The sequence below is a fragment of the Cynocephalus volans genome, chromosome 16 (genome assembly GCF_027409185.1).
Source record: "Cynocephalus volans isolate mCynVol1 chromosome 16, mCynVol1.pri, whole genome shotgun sequence".
In the NCBI taxonomy this organism is placed as follows: Eukaryota; Metazoa; Chordata; class Mammalia; order Dermoptera; family Cynocephalidae; genus Cynocephalus; species Cynocephalus volans.
Genome location: NC_084475.1, coordinates 48,236,725 through 48,255,899, shown reverse-complemented (window position 1 = coordinate 48,255,899; position 19,175 = coordinate 48,236,725). Strand labels below are relative to the sequence as shown.

General features: G+C 36.7%; 1 protein-coding gene across 3 annotated transcripts in view; it reads left to right on the top strand.

Moving 5' to 3' along the window:
- ERMP1 (endoplasmic reticulum metallopeptidase 1) overlaps positions 1-19,175 on the top strand; it is a 61,643-nt gene that overhangs the window by 12,516 nt on the left and 29,952 nt on the right. For all 3 annotated transcript variants that reach the window (XM_063081455.1, XM_063081457.1, XM_063081456.1), the window contains exons 5-12: positions 4,796-4,942; positions 5,637-5,729; positions 7,957-8,169; positions 9,030-9,250; positions 12,270-12,444; positions 12,845-13,035; positions 16,860-17,012; positions 18,817-19,019. In XM_063081455.1, coding sequence (XP_062937525.1) covers positions 4,796-4,942; positions 5,637-5,729; positions 7,957-8,169; positions 9,030-9,250; positions 12,270-12,444; positions 12,845-13,035; positions 16,860-17,012; positions 18,817-19,019 — 1,396 coding nt within the window. The remainder of the gene's footprint in view (positions 1-4,795; positions 4,943-5,636; positions 5,730-7,956; positions 8,170-9,029; positions 9,251-12,269; positions 12,445-12,844; positions 13,036-16,859; positions 17,013-18,816; positions 19,020-19,175) is intronic.

Below are 19,175 nucleotides of genomic sequence, written 5' to 3'. Positions count from 1 at the left end.
TCTTGGCACTGAGGTCTACCTCTCCTCTACATCACACATGCCCATATCCTTTGCATTAAGAAAAATGGGACTCATTCTTTAAGAGGAAATGAACACACAAGAACCTGGAAACATCATAGGATTTAAACAGTGACAGGAGACAGAATGTAAACTGAGAATGTTTCATTGTCTGCCTGCCACCTTTCTCTATGTGATATTAAGATAAAAGCTTTCTGTGGGAGGCAGGGTAGGGTAATGATTAAGAACACAGGCTCTGTAGTTAAATGACCTAACTTCAAACCTCAAAACCTCAGTGGCAGCACACTCTAGGTGTGGAACCTTGGACAGGTAGGTTACGCAGCTGCTCTAAGCTTTTACTTCCTCATCTGTAAAATTGTGATACTATTACTACCTGACTTTTAGGATTAATAATTTCAGAGTAAAATCTTCAGGTTTCTTCTTTGTTTATATTGTGGAGAGTATCTTATTCAGGAATTGTTCTGTCTCCCCATCCCACTCTCCCCACCCTCCCTTTTTATACCAAAACTTCACCTGTCCACAACTTGTAGGCTTCATTGTGGACGATCAGTGAGAAGCTGGAGTAGGTCTGGAGCACTCCCCTAAAGCAGTGGAATCTATAAGTAGTTAAAGTCCAGGTAGCAGATATTTAAAATTATAAATCCCTTTCCTGCTAGTGGATCTTATAATTTTTCAAATATTTTTTATGGTATAATGTATAAAATGAACTTTAAATGTTATCTTTGGGCATTTTTATTTCATCTTTTATTGGATTGCAAGAGAAGCACACAGCTTTTAGTGTTCAGCTTATTGATTTTTACAAATGGAATACAGTCATGTAATCACCACCCAGACCAAGATAGAAAATATGATACCCCAGAAGTCTCCTTTGTGGCCCTTCCTGGTCATTCCTCTCCCGAAAAGTTACTGCTGTACTGACTTATATCTTGATAGATTTTTTTTAAAAGTATGGCTTTTTTTCACTCAACATTATGTCTGTAAGATTCATCTATGTTGTGTTCAGCTGTAGTTCATTATTTTTCATTGCTAAATAATATTCCATTGTGGAACAATTTATCCATTCCACTAGTGATGTTAGATTGTTTCCAGGTTTGGTCTCTGGTGAATAGTGCTGCTGTGAACATTCTTGTAAATGTCTTTTGGTACACATGTATGTGGATGCACATTTCGGAGTGGAATTGCTGAGTCATAAGGTGTGCATATGTTCAGCTTTGGTAGACACTTTTGGTAGATAATACCAAACTTAGATTTAAAAGTCCTAAATAGAGTATTAGCGAACATGAACCCAGCAATATATATACACACAAAAGATAATACTTTCCAACCAAGCTGAGCACAGGATGGTTTAATATTTGAAAATAAATCTATGTGATTCACCACATTATCACAATAAAGGAGGAAAATCATGTCAGTCGATAATCTCAGTAGATAAAGAACAGGGATATGCTCCTCTGTAACAGTATATTTATCACACTGAAGAAATATAAACTATTATCTAATAAACAATGCACATACAGATTTCTCCAATTGTTCCAGTAATGTCCTAGCTGTTTTTGTTTTTTTTTTTTTTTATCTAGGTTCCAATCCAGGATCAAACAGTATTTAATTATCATGTATTATTGAATATATCACAATCTTAATATACACACACAATAAAAGTGTAAAACTTAGTTATTGTAAGGTGAATACCCTTCTAATCCAATCTCATGAAAGGGGATAGTCTCTTGCCATGCCCTTGCAAAAGTTTGTCACCTGCTGCTTCTCAAATACAACTCCCTCCTACCTGAGAGTAACTGTTATCCTGATTTTTATGATAATCACCTTTTTATTCATGGTTTAGTTTTACCTGTTTTTCAATATGGTTTTAGTCATATTTTAATAGTATAATTTAAATTATTAATGTCTAATTATAGTGTAATAATATTTTAATAATATTTTTAGTATGATAAAGGTCTCATAACCTATGTTTCCCTACCAGTGTTTTTCTTTTTCCTTTTGTATTTGTGTGCTCATTACATCACATCAGGAGGCGTATGATATCTGTCTCATTACTGATGATGTTAACTTTTCATCATTTGATTAAGGTATTGGCTAGGTTTTTCTACTATTTTTCCCTTTGTACAAGTTACTGTTTCTCATTTTGTAGCAGGTACTTTGAGACTTTGTAAGTATCCTGTTTTTCCTCATACTTTTGATCTTAGTTTTGACAATCACTGATGATTCTTGCTCCAAACCATTTTTACTCTAATGCTTGCCAAATGCTGAGTTTTCTAACTTCATCATTCCATCTATAGTTTGTATTTGGAATTCTACTAGAAGGCTTCCCATTCCCCCTTTTTTGGTGTGTATTTTATTTCAGCGTTTTGTGTATTTTTATTTTATTCCATAATTAGAGATGGTCCGCAACTTCTGTGATGGCTCAACTTAAGATTTTTTGACTTTACAATATGATGGTGGGAAAGCTATACACATTCAGTAGAAACTATACTTTGAGGATCCATACGATCATTCTGTTTTTCACTTTCAGCACAGTATTCAATAAATTACATAAGATATGTAACAATTATAAAATAGGCTTTGTTTTACATGGTTTTGCTAATGTAAGTGTTCTGAGCAGTATTAAGGTAGGCTAGGCTTAGTATGCTATGATGTTCAGTAGGTTAAGTGTATTAAATGCATTGTTGTCTTATATTTTCAACTTACGATGGGTTTATTGGGACATAACTCCATTGTTAAGTTGAGGAGCATCTGTATATAATCTGCTACTGTTGATATTTATTTTGATGTATGAATCGTCCCAGTTTAAGCCAGTGGCAGCCCTTCAAAATGGTGCCTGTGCCCTTTTAACATACCTTTTTCAGCACTTTCTTACTTTCTGGTACAAGGTGTTTCAATTTATCTTGTACTTTTCTAGCCCTAGCCAGAGGTTGAATCAGCCATTTCTCTTAGGAGACCTGGTTCCTTGTAGTAGGTAATGGTATTCAGAAGCAAAGATCTTGGTGTCAGAATTGGTTTTTCTTTATATTTATCCTGTTTGGGGTTGTGGATCTTTTTGGCTTGATGTTTTCTGTGAGTTTTGGAAGAGTCTTGGCCATTACCTTTAAGCATCGCGTCTGTTCCATTCTGTCTCCTGTTTTTCCAGGACTCCAGCTACTCATATGGTAGAAATTTTCATTGTATCCCATGTTTCCCATACGTCTCTTGTACACATTTCTGTATTTTCCTATCCCTTTTTCTTTCTGCACTTTAATTCTATTAATCTATAATCCTTCCCCCCTCCCCCTTTTTGGGCATCTAGCCAGTATGGGATCTGAATCTTCAGCCTTGGTGTTATAACACTGCGCTTTAACCAACTGAGCTAAAAGCCCAGCCCTAAACTATGATCCTTTCTTCTGCTGTGTTTAACCTTGTATTAAGCCCATTTATTAAAATTCTCAACATAAGTTATTATGTTGTTCAGTTGTAGTATTTCCACTTGATTTTAAAAAATAAATTGTACTTATCTAGTGAAATTCTTGATACCATATGTGTTTAACATGTTAATCATAATTGCTTTAAAATCTGTGTCCGATATCTTTGTATCTAAATCACGTGTCTATTTCCATAGCCCCTCCCCCATTTTCGGTAATTTTAAAAAAATGTATGAAAGTAATTTGATCGTCTTTATAAAGTTATGAAAACAGTAGTCTTAGATTCAGTAGCAATTACTTGATCTGCTTACATCAGTCAGCGTGTTGTTAAATTTTGTAACAAAACAACCCCCAAATCTCAGTGGTTTACAACAGCAAAGGCTTATCTTGCTCATATCACATTTTGGTTCCTGAATAACACAGTTATTTTCCATGGTTATTATGTTTTATGTGTCTTATTCTTTCTGGGGTCCAGGCTGAAGGAGAAGCCCCCATCAGGGATGTATTGACCTCACGGTCAAAGTTAAAGAGGGTATGAACTATGAACTGGATTTTAAAAGTCTACTCGGGTCCGGGTCATGTCAAATTTGCTCACAGTCAGTTGGCCACAGCAAGTTATGTGGCCAAGCCTGCAGTTAATAGGGTGGAGAAGAGTATGTACTAATTCCATAGGGAAGCATTACAAGTTACATGGCAAGGGTAGGAATATATAATCTTTTCAGGGAGGAAAGAGTGAATAATTTGGAAGAATAACACAATTTATCCCACTATCCTAAATAAAAACTGCCAGTTTTGAAAAAAAAGCTATATCTGGATGAAGATATGAATGCAAAGTTATTACTGATAAATTATAAACAGTAAGGAACTTTATGGTATATTCAGTGAAATGTTAAGCAGTTATTAAAATGATCATTGTAATATTTAACAACATAGGAGAATGCATTTAATGTGATGTTAAGTGAAAGAGCAATGTACAAATGTATGCACCCATTGAGTGTAGCGATGCACACACGTCTCACATTAGTAAGAAGATTGAAGATATAACATTGGTAATAGTTATTATAGGATGATAGACTGATAGATTTAGGGTGAATGATATTTTTTTATTTTCAGACTTAAAGTTTTTGTAGTGCTGTGATTTTATAATTTAAAATAATTTTACCCTTATAAAAGGTTATTTTTCATTCTAAAAGGCATACACATGTATCAGAGAAACATTGGAAAATACAGAAAAAGAAATAAAAAATAAGTTCTGGACCCATCTCCTAAAACCATCACTGTTACTATTTTTGATGTGTTAAATAAAATTAGTTATGTTAAAAAAATTACTGATTAGTCATTTATTGTATTGTCATGTTTCATTTCAGGTCCTGAAAATCCTTGGTTAGTTCAAGCTTATGTTTCAGCAGCTAAACACCCTTTTGCTTCTGTGGTGGCTCAGGAGGTTTTTCAGAGTGGAATCATTCCTTCAGATACTGACTTCCGTATCTACAGGGATTTTGGTAACATTCCAGGTATTCTGTCAATGGTTGTGGGCTATTATGCAGCAGTGATTTATAAAAAGTAAGTTTTACTTCTTGAAAGTTTGTGAGTAAACAGCATTTTCTGAGAGCAGATTCTCTTGTGAGAGCTATACATTTTGACTCACTGAAACAGAGTTCCTAATATTTTCCTTTTTTAAACTCTATACTAATTTAAATGCTTGCCTCCTATGGAATATGTCATCTTGCCCCACAGTGTGACAGAACAACAGGGAAGAACTGTTTAGCACTTCATTCCCTAAAGATGGTAACAGATCCATTAGAGGTCTTTGACTTCTGTTGTTGTTGTCTTGCTTTGCCAACTACCTTGGTGACTTGCATTGCTTGTTTGAAGTTAAAGTTTAGCTCTATGCTGTCAGGGATGTAGGTGGCAAAGTTTGACCTCCCAAACTCAATATTCCTACCCCTTGCCAGGTGACTTCTAATGCCTCCCTGTGGAGTGGTGTACTTCCTAAATCATTACGTATTGAATTAAATTATGTGCCATAGCTGTAGATTCTCTAAGAATTTGGGAGAGAGTTTACATCATTCGTTTATATATGTGACAAAGCAGTCATGCCACTGCTTTGACATTTTGTGTTTTAGGAAATTAATGCAGTAAAAAAATAGGCTGAAAGCAAAATTGATATTTAAAGGAAAATGACTTGTTTTTTTCTGTATGTCTTAGGAATAGACCTCGCTTTTATTGAAAATGGATACATTTATCACACCAAGTATGACACAGCAGACAGAATTCTAACAGATTCCATTCAGAGAGCAGGTTGGTGTTCTAATTTAAACTTTTGATATATGGTAAGATTAAATATTAAGGATGACCTATAAACCTATAATTGTTCTGTGGCCTGTGCGTTAGCGAGGCATTGTGCAGTATGAATGAGTTAGGGCATTGGAGTTAGAGAAACGAGAGCTTGAATTTTAGTCTTGCAGTCTAATTTAGCAATTAAGAACATAAGAACATTCATTGTGAGGAACTGGAAAGAGGTTGACCTAGGGTTATGATTGTATTGCTGCGCAATAAGAACATATTGGACATGTGGCACTTGGACACATTTGGGCAGCTTGCCCAGGTGTAGAAAGCAGTTATGTTGATCCACAGTTGGGTAGTGAGAACAGGTGAGAGGGTTATAGGATAGGTATCAGAGAAGGACACAGGTGCAAGAGAGTTAAAAGTGCTTTCCAGAGAGATCTGGAGTAGTCTGAGGAGGTGAGTCTGGTGCAGAGCCTTAAAGAGTTGGTAGGATTTGGCCTGTGGAGAAAAGAGGATGTTCCAAGTAAGAGTACAGTATGGGTAGGGTGTGTTTGTGTGTGGGAGGCTATTGATGAATAGACTGTCAGATTAGAATGGAAGTAGTATTTTCAGAAATAGGAATGAGGTAGAAGTGTATGGGGTAGAGAAAATTGTAGAAGGCTTTATAAATCAGAGAGAAGATGCTATAGGAATAAGGAATCATTGAGGGCCTGAGCCCATGAATGAACTCATTAAGATGGCTTTAAGTGCTGTTAGTCTGGGGAATGCAGTGTGGAGTGGGTCATGTGGCGGGGAGAGCCAGGAGTCAGAGCAGTTCTGACAGTAATTTAAGTGTGGAATAATGAGGACCCAGACGGTGGTGTTCACAACAGATAGAAGTGAAAGGGGAGGGATGGAAAATTAGATATATTTGGAATATAAATTCAGCAGGACTTGACAGGTCGGATAGAAGGGAGGAATCACATGAACGGCAGCCAAGATGATCGCGAAGTATAAAGCCTAGCTGGATGGGGAAAGGCTGTGACATTGTTTGTGATGGGGAAGTGGGAAGGCGACTTTCATGTAGAGCGGCAGTGGAGAGGGAAAGGAGACTGGGAGTCATGTCAGATGTGTGAGACGGGGGTGTCTGTGGACCAGCCTATGGAAAACAGGTACAGTGTTAGAGCTCTTGGCAGAACTGGGTATGTGGGTTTGTGAATTAAAGGCATAGAGAAAACAACACGAGTATGGAGAATGGAAATGTCTTTTGGAGGAGTGAAGCCAAGGGAGAGGATTAAGACGGCTTTGGGAAAAACATTTTAAGGTAGAGAGAGAAGCCTGTGAAAGAGATCTAGTGGTAAGAGTGTGGTGTCCTAAGTGAAGAACAAAGAGAAAGTCAAGGATGGACGAGCAAGTCTTACTGCCCCTGTGTTAAAGTTTAAACTCATTCGTTTACTGATACAACAAATATTTGTTACAGACCTTTGATGTGCCAAGATTTGCCTGTTAGGTCTCCCCCCGCTTCTCCAGCATCATGCTGAATACTTTCTCTCCTCGCTCAGGACTTTTTTTTGTATTTAGAACTTTCCCCCTCGTGGTCTTCACCTGCACAGTTCTCTCAGTCTGGACAGTCTCCCTTATTGGTAGCTAGCTCCTACACACCCTTTAGTGTAAATATCGCTTCTGCAGGGATGCTTGTCTGACTTTCCAAACTCCATTAGTCTCCCATGATATGTTCCCATGGGACTCTACTCCTTTCTCCTTATTAATTCTTAACATGTTTGTAACAGCTTGTTTAGTGTCTGAGCTTTGTGAGAGGACTTTGTCTCTTGGTTCACCACTGAATTTTTGGTATCTAGAATAGTGTCTTGTATAGTTAATATATATTAAATGAAGGAGACTAAGAAACAGCCTTTGGGTTTTTCCACAGTGAGGGTACAATTGACCATTGAGAACAGTTGTAATAGTACTGGCCAGCTGCCCAAAAAAAAAAAAAAGTTATAATAGAGGGGAAAGGACAAAGGCCATTTGACTGAGCTTTGAAGTGGAGAGGAAATGGAGTAGGGGGCATGGACCTTATTTGAGAAATTTAGTAAGAAAAGTGGGGGAGAAGAGTAGGATGGGGGAAAACAATTTATGTTCACATTTTATTTCTTTATTCAAGTAGTAGATGGTTTATTTCTGCTTTAAATAGTTGTACATGTAAATTACATTCAGATAGTTTATTCAACTTCATTGTCTTTCTTTTCTTTACAAATAGGTGACAACATTTTAGCAGTTCTTAAATATCTAGCTACGTCTGATATGCTGGCTTCTTCCTCTAAGTATCGACATGGAAACATGGTCTTCTTTGATGTGCTTGGCCTGTTTGTCATTGCCTACCCCTCTCATGTTGGCTCAGTAATAAACTACATGGTAGTAATGGCTGTTGTTTTGTATCTGGGCAAAAAATTGTTGCAGCCCAAACATAAGAGTAAGTATTTTCCTCTAAAACTGCAAATACTTGCATGGCTGTAGGACTTTTTGAAGTTTTTAGTCAGTTTGCTTCTATCTTCCCAAGAAGTGAAAAATCTTAAGAAAACAGCATTTGACTTATATTGTAAAAAATTTCTAAATAAATATTAAATTAATATACTCATTATACTTTTAGTTTTGGTGAAGCAGACAAGTTTTATGTACTTACATAAAACTTACATCGCACAGGAGCTATTGAAAAACGATTTGTATAGATTTACTTTTAATGAAAAGTCCCATTACAAGGTCTTGTCCACACTACAGACCAAACAGCACACTGTTCTGAGGTATGAATGAACTGCTTTTGGTTAAATTGGTCCCTTCTACTTGAAATGTTTCTGCTTGAAATATTTCAGAGTCTAAATTATGCGCTGTTACAAGATAAAATATTCAGCAGCAATGTAAATAATCCTTTCTCACCAGTAATTTTTCCCATGCTCCTTATCTCCGTTTGTTACCTTCTTTTAGCAAGATTTTATATGGAACTTTGCCTTCCATTCTTGCTAATGTTTTGATACACAAAGCATCCCGAAGGTGGTGAAGATTAAGACTACCCATTTCCCTAGTAAGGAATGTATTTAAACTGTTCCTAGAAGACTTAATCTCTGGGTTTTTAGTGTCCACAGACTCTCAATAAATGTTACTTGAATATTATTCTTTGATATCTTCCGTGTTCTTATGTTTAACAAACTTCAACACCAGGACATTTAAGTACTTTATGTTACAGTCGTGAATGTGCTTTAATGTTTGCCTTCTGACTGGTTATGTAATTGATTTGATGAAGATGGTGATCTCAACTTTTTGTTTTCTCTTCATTAGCTGCTAACTACATGAAGGACTTCTTGTGTGGACTTGGCATCACGCTGATTAGCTGGTTCACTAGCCTTGTTACTGTTCTCATTATAGCAGTGTTCATTTCTCTTATTGGACAGTCTCTCTCATGGTATAACCACTTCTACGTCTCCGTTTGTCTGTATGGAACTGCAGCTGTAGCCAAAATAATATTCATTCATACCCTTGCAAAAAGGCTTTATTACGTGGTAAGTATTAGGTATATTTATGGATTTCTGTTTGTTGCCTTCAAGGATTGAAGACAAACTCAAGTGGAATTCATTGTATTTGGCCTTTTGAGCTATCAAAAATTGTTCAGCATGGTTAGAGAAAGCACTTCCACAACTGTGTTAATTTTCTGGAAGGTTTCTTATTCTGAGGGTTGTGTTGCAGAATTCAAATTAGGTTATAAAGTTGGACTGTAAACAGGGTTTAGGCTAGTGGTGACAGCAAGGCTTGTTAGCACAACCCTCTGCTCTGCTTACTTTGCTGCAGTTTTTCTAACTATGTTCTTGTATCTACCAACCCTCCCTTGGCTCCCCCAGTTATTTATGTTTGAATATCTCTGTTCTCCACTGAAATGTAAGCTCCATGTGTTTTATTTATTGCTTTATCTGTGCTTAGGCAGTGTTTGACACATAGCATTTGTTGCCTAAAATGTTGCACTTAAAGGTTTCCATGTTTTTTTCACTTTTTCCTTTTACCTATGTGTTATTGATGCAGGTTCTGATAGCTTGCATGAGTGGTGACAGGGTTAAAGACACATTGCTAAGGAAAAAGGAAGGAAGGGAAATAGGGTTCCAAATGATTTATACTGATTTTTAGAGAGTATTGTCATATTGTTATTGTTTCAACTGTATAAATTTGTTTGGTAAAAACAAAATTAGGAATTAGGGTTATGAAATAATAGGACTAAAATTGAATTACAAAGAGAGTCATAGTTGCCGATTTTCTAAGTGAATTAAAGGGGAAAGTCCTTCTTAGCTCCATTGTTGTTAAGACAACCAATAGACACCTGTTTTTTTGTTTCAATTTGTCTTGATAGGGATTAGAGTGGAGACATGGAACACTATAAAATCCAGCATCCTTCTACAAGGTCGTCTTTGGTATCCCAACCTTGGTCTCAGTTTTAGTTAATGTTGGGATATGGTCTGAGGAATCTTTCTTCTGTGTTAGCAGGCTTTACTGAAGAAAGTTTTCTTTGAAATTAGCCATCTGCTTATGGTTGAGCTCATAATTTTATCTTAGTGGCTTCAGTTTCCAAAAGAATTACACCATGGGACTCAATTTCACATGCTGCTGCTTTTTTTTTTTTTTTTTTTAGTTTTAACTTAAGGTTTTTTTCTTTCTTTCTTTTTTTCTTTTTCACATGCTTATTCTTAGTGCAGCTATATGTAACCAGAATGTGGCTGACTGTTGTAGATTGGGGCACAGACAGAACAGAAATGCTTATTAAAATTCCATTTGCATTCACTAATTTCAGTAGTCTGATCATAACCCTTTGGTCTGAAAACATAATGGAAAGAGTAATGTGTTTCACTTTCATTTCACAAACGTTCTTTAAGCACACAGTGGCACCATGCTTAAAGACTGGTGATGCAGAGATTCGTTAAGTACGTGATCTCTTTCTTTGAGGAGGTCACATTTTCATTTGGGCAGATGCAGTCTCCACAGTAATTGCATAAACTGTGGGATGATGTGAAATAGAATGACACATACACAGTGCTACAGGAATACAAGGGCAAGAGAGAAGAATTTTGCCTGTGGAAGTCAAGAAGCTTTATGAAGGAGGTGGTGTCATTTGAATGGAGCTTTTGAAGCATGAGTAGAAGTTTACCAGATAGAGAACAGATTGATGAGCAGTCACAGCTGGGAATATACAAGATACATTTGGGTCATAGCCAATAAAAAGTCCAATGTGGTAAAGACAAGGTGACAGCACAATAACTGGAAAAGTAGGCCAGGGTAAAGTTGGAGCATTACCCTAAAAATCATTGAAGCCACCACTGAAATGTTCTCAGCAGGATAGTGTGTGAGAGAATTTGTTATTTAGTAAGAAAACTCCAGTAACAGTATATAAAATGGATTGGAATGGGGCAGGGGAAGAGGAGTAAATAGAGGTGAGGATGAAAATAGATTTGAGGGTTGTTTGTTTTATCTTTGGTGTGGTTTGGGCATTTAATATAAAACATTTTCAGTTATTTCAGTTTTCATTGCTAGATCTTTGATTTAAAATATCTGAATGGCATTCAGCTTCAGAATGAATCCTAAGAATTATTTTTTTCTTTTTAAAGACCAAGTCTCTTGAGCAGCACTGTGTTCAGTGTCTAAGTATTTGATGACTATAGCCTATTTGTCATTGTCCAAGGGGGAGGGGAGTTGTCAAATGAACTTTAACTTGTTTTGAAAACATATGACAGAAACTCTTTTGAACTCTTGAAGTAGAGTTTCCTATAAAAAACAAGTCCTGGGTTATGCAGAAAGAAGAAGGCAGAGGAAGGAGAAACTTAAAATATATCTATTTCCATTTTGGTATTTATGCACTGTAATTATAACTTTGATGTTTGCATTAATAGAATTACTTGTGCAGATGTTAAAATGTATTAAGTTCATATGGCAACTTTCTTCTGAAGAGTGCAAGGTGCTGCATAGGAACCCTCCGACTTCAAGTCTCAAAAAATATAGACCAAATTTTATAATATGAAAGCACCAGGAGTACAAGAAAGGGGTACAAGACCAACTGGAAAAAGAAAAGACTCAGGAAAATCAAGTCAAACTCCAGATTGCTTTAAAGTTCCTGCAGTTTTCCAGGTGTGCTATTGGTTGTGCTGCAGGAGTTTGTAATGTTCCTTCAGAGGTTATTTCTCTAGTTTGCTGGAAACAGTCTTTGGAGGTTGCATAAACAGAAAAACTTACAGAGGCCGTTCTTCTGTTTTGGAATTTTTCCAAAGGTTACTTTTAGCCTAGTGGAAGAAAAGCACAGATTAAATATAAGTAATGGTATTGCTTTCACTCCATTTTGTTAGATTGCCCTTTCCTGTGCAGCAATTTGGATTTATTACTTCATGATAGGAGGTAGCTTTGTCTGTGTTTACTTTGTCAGTTTAAAGGGTAGACATTCCTTAAAACAAAATGTAGCTCTCCTGAGTGGCGGAAATTGTATTACAATAAAAGATCTTTATGAATGACCCATGAATGAGACTACTTGTATATTTTTCTTTCTTGCAGAATGCCAGTGACCAGTATCTGGGAGAAGTATTTTTTGACATCTCGCTGTTTGTGCATTGTGGTTTTCTTGTAACTCTCACTTATCAAGGACTTTGCACAGCATTTATTAGTGCGGTCTGGGTAGCATTTCCATTGCTCACAAAGCTTTGCGTGCACAAGGACTTTATGCAGCATGGTAGGGTATTTTTGGTTTTGATACAAATGGGGAAATACCTTAAGATACATAAGATAAGGCTTCCAGGGGGTATTTGTTTTTTGTACTTATTAAGTAGGCTTTCTAAATCGTTACTGTTTTTTTCATGCCACACAGATTTTTATCTTATACCTTATACCCCATGACATTCTTATGTTATGAACACATGTTAATATATTACTTGTGTATTTTGTTTAACTGTTAGTTGTATTTTATTGTCTCTGGGTGGAAGTGTCTTATCTCACTAGATAATATATACCTAAAGGACAAGAGTCATATCTAACCTAATTTCTGTTAGGTGCCAAGGTACACCAGTACTGTAAAACTCTGTATCTCACTGTGGAATTTCATAGATGTGTGTTTTTCTTCTCTTTTTCCATAGGTGCCCAAGGAAAATTTATTGCCTTTTACCTTTTGGGGATGTTCATTCCATATCTTTATGCGTTGTACCTTATCTGGGCGGTATTTGAGATGTTTACACCTATCCTTGGGAGAAGTGGTTCAGAAATCCCACCTGATGTTGTGCTGGCGTCAATTATGGCTGGTTGTACGATGATTCTCTCTTCCTATTTTGTAAGGAAGAAAATTTTGTTGTTGTTTTTCTTCATTTTTTTAATGTGGATATGTGATGAGTTTAACCGTACTAGAATCTATGGAATAGTATTGTTTATACTTTATTGAGAAAGTCTTAAGCAAAAGAAATGATGAATGGCTATGCATCTTGTCGATTTGGTATGGTAAGAAAATGTAGAATGGGGATTTTTGTTATGGCTGTATTTTTAATTTTTTAAACTTTTCCTTCCCCATCCTCCCAAGTCCTCTGATTATACCTCTTTTCAAGTAGCCTTTCAGACTATCTGAATGTGAATTCACAGAATGCATACCAAGTGAGAATTGCTAGGGATTGCCTGGTAGTGAGCTTTTAGAATGATTCCTAATAGTGTGTTTTAAACTTACTAATTAAAGGCAACTGTTAATAAATACATGGTAGTTTAATTAGTGCCATTAGAGTGAGTGAAGGATGACTAATTCTGATGAAGCTTTTTTCATTATCATTCCACTACCCTGTTGCTAGTGCATCTCAGTTCATTAATTGAGTCTGTCTCCTCGGGTTATGTACACTTAGGACACCCAAACATGCCTTCGCTTGCCAAGTAGTGAAAGAGTATCACAGGCCTTGTCAGTCCTCATTTTGCTTTGTCAGCATCCTGCCCTAGGAGGGAGAGCTCCATTTTCTGTCCCTGCTTCTCTTCCCTTGGGACCCTACAGAAGGAAGGAAAGATAATGATGGAGAGTTTAAGACCAGACCCCGCTTTGGAGGAGCATGCCCTAGGCAGGGTTCTGCTCTTTGCATGGTATCCATACTTCCAAGACTCAGGCCGGGCCCCTCTGCAGAAGGCAGGCCTCTGTTTTGTGGCTGTTTTAATTGGAATTCCCAAGAATAAGTGCTTACTGAATACCCATAGGTACACCTTGATATTGGAAGCTAGAGGACCAAATAGAAAAGGAGTTATAGCTTTATTATAGTTCTTTTCTCCATGGAAATAATAGAGAGTTTTTCATATTGACACAGTAAAGGCTCCTATGGAAGTTAGGTTCTAAAGACAGCAGGTAAAGAGAACACCAAACACATGCTCAGCGTCATCCATGGAAGTCCCTTTTAAGTAGCCGGTAAACCTCTGTATACGTGGCTTTGCGTATCTAACCCTGTGGAGTAATTCTTATGCACATTACTATTATTATTTTTAAAAAAATTTTTTAAAAATTTTGTTCATTTTATGTACATTATTGTTTGAGGTTGGCTACTAGTCCTAAAAGAAATCTGAGCATTTCAACCATTGTACCTTTAAGATAATGATTAATGCCTTGTAGGTATTTGCAAAGATGGATGGAAAGTTCTAAAATGTTCTTCGTTGCCTGCAAGGTTTACTTCTTTTGGTTTTAATATTAACCCTTAAATCCTCTGTACTTGTTAATAGATAGGTTTGCTGCTCTGAGGATTTAAGGAGATCATCATCTCTCTGTAGATTAGGTTCTAACATAAAGTCACTAAGTTATGAGCTGGACCCCCCACGTGTATTTATTAAATTATAGTCAATGAACAGAAGCTGTCGATACCCATAAAAGATGATGCAAATGTGGGACATTTGATTTCTGTTCCATTGATCATATGGAAGGAGGCAAAATGAACCCTGGAAACTCTGACTATGGAAATTGAAAATGTACCCAAAGCATGGAAATCTTGGAAGTGAAGAAAGAGGATTAAGGTGTATTATTTTCTAAATTATATTTTATTAGGAAAGCTTTTGGAAAGAAGAGCACCTCTTGGAATACTTTAACAACCTCATTTCATTTTTATTGTAATGTGAAATAGCTTTGCTGCTCTTTGATCCTGTGGGTTATCGTTGTTTTCATCATTTTCTTATTTAAGTGTAGCGGTGTAAAAGATAGCGGCTTATGAATATAGAGAGACTATTCTCCTTGGGTAATGGAGAATTGAACAATAATGCCTACTTCAGAGAGCTTTTCTTTCAGTCCTTGGGGATTTATTAAATATATTTTCTAGAAAGCAATTAAAATCCTGTCAAGTGATCCGTTAACGGGTTTCCTGGGGTTGCTCTTTGCTGGGCTGTCATGGTTATATTGATTGAACGAGAACTGCAGTGGGACTGCTGATAGGAGTGGAAACAGGAGACTCAGAGAGAAACAGTTCAGAGCCATCAGCACACACTGGACAGTTCAGAGTCCCTTCTCCTGCTTCTCTTAATTTTATTTTGCTTGCATTTCAGAACCTAGAATGACATAGGATGCAACATTTAAGACAGAAATGGAATTGTCAAGGTGATTAACAGTAGACTCCAAACACTTTGTCACTTTATGGCCATTCCCTCCTCCTCCTCTTCTCCTTCATTCGTGATTGCCATTTCATTTATACCATTACCAAACCTCTTCCAGTAGATGGGTGGAAGAGGCAGAAGATGAGCCTCATGATTTGGAGAAGAGGGAATGTAGATGTGGAAACTGTGAGCTGAAAGTGAGGGTTTAGGACAACTTTGGGTAGTAGCTGGCTTGAGAATGCCAGGAGGCACAGCATTATGACGTTATTACCTAAAAGACTCTATTCCTAAACTTACCAGCCTTCCAGTGGAGGGGAAATTTATTACTTGACAGTACATTGAAACTCTGAGGAGCCACATTTTCGATCTTGTGACTATTAGGAGAAAGAGCAGACAAATTGTGTTTTGCTTACTGCCGTAAGTCCTCAGGTACTTTATCTTTGTACTCATAATGTACAAATGTAAGATCTTTGACCTTTAGACCACTGTTGTTTTGTTGGAGATTACCCTAGATGAGATATTGGTACACTGTATGAAAGTCCTTTAACTTTACATAGAAGAGTAGATGGTAGGCTATGAATACTTGCTTAATTTTTCATTTTCATCTCAAAATATTTTCGCATACATGTTCTTTACTTCTGTAGTTACCAACACCAGGGGGTGGGCAATAAACTAAAGAAGGCAAAAGGGGGAGCTGGGTTTAGATCATTGTTTTTCAAAGTGGACATATTCTGTGAATTGTGTGTGTCCTCTGCAATTTTTAATTCAGTGATTTAATCACAGTTAAAAAGCTAAGATAAGTATATTTAGGATTTTTTTGGATGTCAACCTTGAGACTGAGCCATTCACTTTTACTACTAACAAATTCAGATTTGTTGTTTTGATTGAGTTGACATTGGTTGACTTATCACCTAACGGAACAGTATTACTTTGTAATGCACTTTTTCCTTATATGCAAGTCTGCAGGCAAAAACATCTAAATTCTAGTTTAGGTGAATCCAACACTTTGGCACATTGCAGAAGCATTATGGGTGGAATTTGAGTTTTAATGAAATAGATCTGCTTATGCTTAAAAAGCTTATCTCTGGTTATTTAATGAAAGCTTTGATGTCATAATGTTTGGTACAGTTAGTTAAATGGTGCCTGCTATGCAGTGTTAACTATCTCAGGGCACTGATAGAATTAGGAATAAAATAAGGTAATGGTTTGTCTGGTGACAGATCTGCATCCTTTATTCTGTTAGCTGATTGAGAAGAGACACTGTGCTTGACTTCCTTTTTCCTTATTGTTTTCTGTCAAAAAAACCCCCCAATATGTCATGATGGTGACCATCATGGCTGATTAGAAGAATCTATCATTTTCCAGGCTCTGACTTGTGATGGGAATCCCATAGAATTCATGTTTTGTTTATTTTAATGTTGGAGTATGTTACTACATGCTGATAAGTTTTCTTCATTGTCTGTTAGGTACATACCTGTTACAAAATAAAGTCAGTTAAAAATGCCTTTCTGCCACTGGCATGAATTTGTAATTTTTCTATTTTTGTGTTTTGTGTTTTAGATTAATTTCATCTACCTTGCCAAAAGCACAAAAAAAACCATGCTAACTTTAACTTTGGTATGTACAATTACATTCCTCCTTGTTTGCAGTGGAACTTTTTTCCCATACAGCTCCAATCCTGCTAATCCGAAGCCAAAGAGAGTATTTCTTCAGGTAAGAGCAGTTTTACATGAGCTATTTGACATTCTGGAGAGGAAAAGCCTTGTGCATTTTGGGCTTCACAAGTCAACAGGAAACTCAACTGACTTTTCTGCTGTTGACCTATTTAGTTGAACTCAACTTTTTTGTGTCTAAAGCATTGAGGAAAAGACTGACCATCAAGAGGCATTATCAGCTATACATACTTCTCCCAAGAGACCTAATTGGAAATGTTCGCTTGTTGTCAGTGCTGCTCTAATTATACACCTGTACCTATGTGGAAAGACAAGAGCAGATATTATTGTAGCATGCAGTAATAAGCTTTTAGAAATGTAGATTGTGGGCCGGCCCCGTGGCTCACTCGGGAGAGTGCGGCGCTGGTAGTGCTGAGGCCACGGGTTCGGATCCTATATGGGGATGGCCGGTGTGCTCACTGGCTGAGCGTGGTGCAGACAACACTGTGCTGAGGGTTGCAATCCCCTTACCAGTCAGGAAAAAAAAAAAAAAAAAAAAAAAAAGCAGATTGTAGAAATGTCTGCAGGTTGAGAAAAAATCTGAACTATTAACTGGCAGAATAAAATAGATGTTTTAGAAAGCTAGTAAAATTGATCTTAAGTAACATTCAAAATATATGATAATCGAAATAACTTACAAAGAGATTAATAAAAGGAGATTTGGAACTTACTTTAGGTTTCAGGTTTTTCTCCAAACTTTTTAGAGCTTGTACTACAAAGCCTAAGCTCCATTTCCAGTCATCTGTTGTGGAGTGGCCAAACAGAAATGCCAAAGGAGTTATAACACATAATTATTCAGGGACTTGAAAAATTAAAAATATTTGAATTTAGGGGCTTTTGAAATGGGGCCAAGGATACAGTGATACATTTTATGTGACAAATTTTACCGTTTGTAAACCTTTAGTAAAGAACAGATAGTTTTTAGGAGGTTCAGTGTATTTTCAGTGATGTGCTATTTTTTATAATTATGTCAGTAGTATTTAGCTAGATTTTTGTTTTTAAAAACACCTGTTCTGATTTGTTTTGGCATGTCTTCTTCCCCTGTGTCAGACGTTGGCAAACTTTTCCTGTAAAACAGCAAGATGATAAACATTTTAGGTTTTGTTAGCTATACAGTCTCTCTCATAGCTACTCTTTTTTACAGAGTAAATGCAGCTATACCTAAACAAATGTGTGTGACCATGTTCCAGTAAAACCTCATCTATAAAACAGTCAGCGGGCAATTTGGTCTGTTGGCCGGTTTGTCAACCCCTGCCCTATGCAATTCTTGTTCTTTTCCTGTTTGATAGTCTTCAGCCTGGTTTTGCTGTTAATAAAGCTATTCCAAAATGGAGCATGGTGCCTCTTTACAGAATTATGTTAGGCACAAGTCTGTCATCTAGTGGTGAGCTGCGATTCCTGTTTTCTCTGCACATGAATTAGCTTCATGTAATACACTGAAAGGAAAATGTATGTGTATTTATATATGTGCTTAGGATATTTTTGTTTTAAATGCTTATCTAAGAGGAGTTTTAACGTTCATATCTTCTGAATCCAAAGTAGGTTTTCAAAAAATTTTATGTGAAATTTAAAGATATAAATATATTTGTAAGATACAATATAACAATTACGTATATAGCCATCATTCAGTTTAAAAGAAAGAGTGCTAGCAGGACCTTAGAAACCTTTAGTGTCTCTTTTCTGTTGCTCCATATCCATATCATTACTTGGTATTGTTGCACATACTCACTTTTTAAAAAATCTGGGGTGGAATATGAGTGAACTATTTGAAACGGTAGTTTTCTCATTAGTCTTTTTCTTTTCAGCATATGACTAGAACATTTCATGACTTGGAAGGAAACGTAGTTAAACAGGACTCTGGAGTATGGATCAATGGGTTTGATTATACTGGCATGTCTCACATAACCCCTCACATTCCCGAGATCAATGACACCATTCGAGCCCACTGTGAGGAGAATGCACCCCTTTGTGGTTTCCCTTGGTACCTTCCAGTGCACTTTCTCATCAGGTCGGTTCATTACTCTTCTGCTAACGTTTGTTGTCGTGTCCTATCACTGTTTCAGCATTCTGTTATTTAAACTGTTAGCCTTAACTCACAAGTGACATTTATACTATTTTTCTTTCACTATAGCACTTTTATTTCTTTAGTGGGATAAAGCACTCA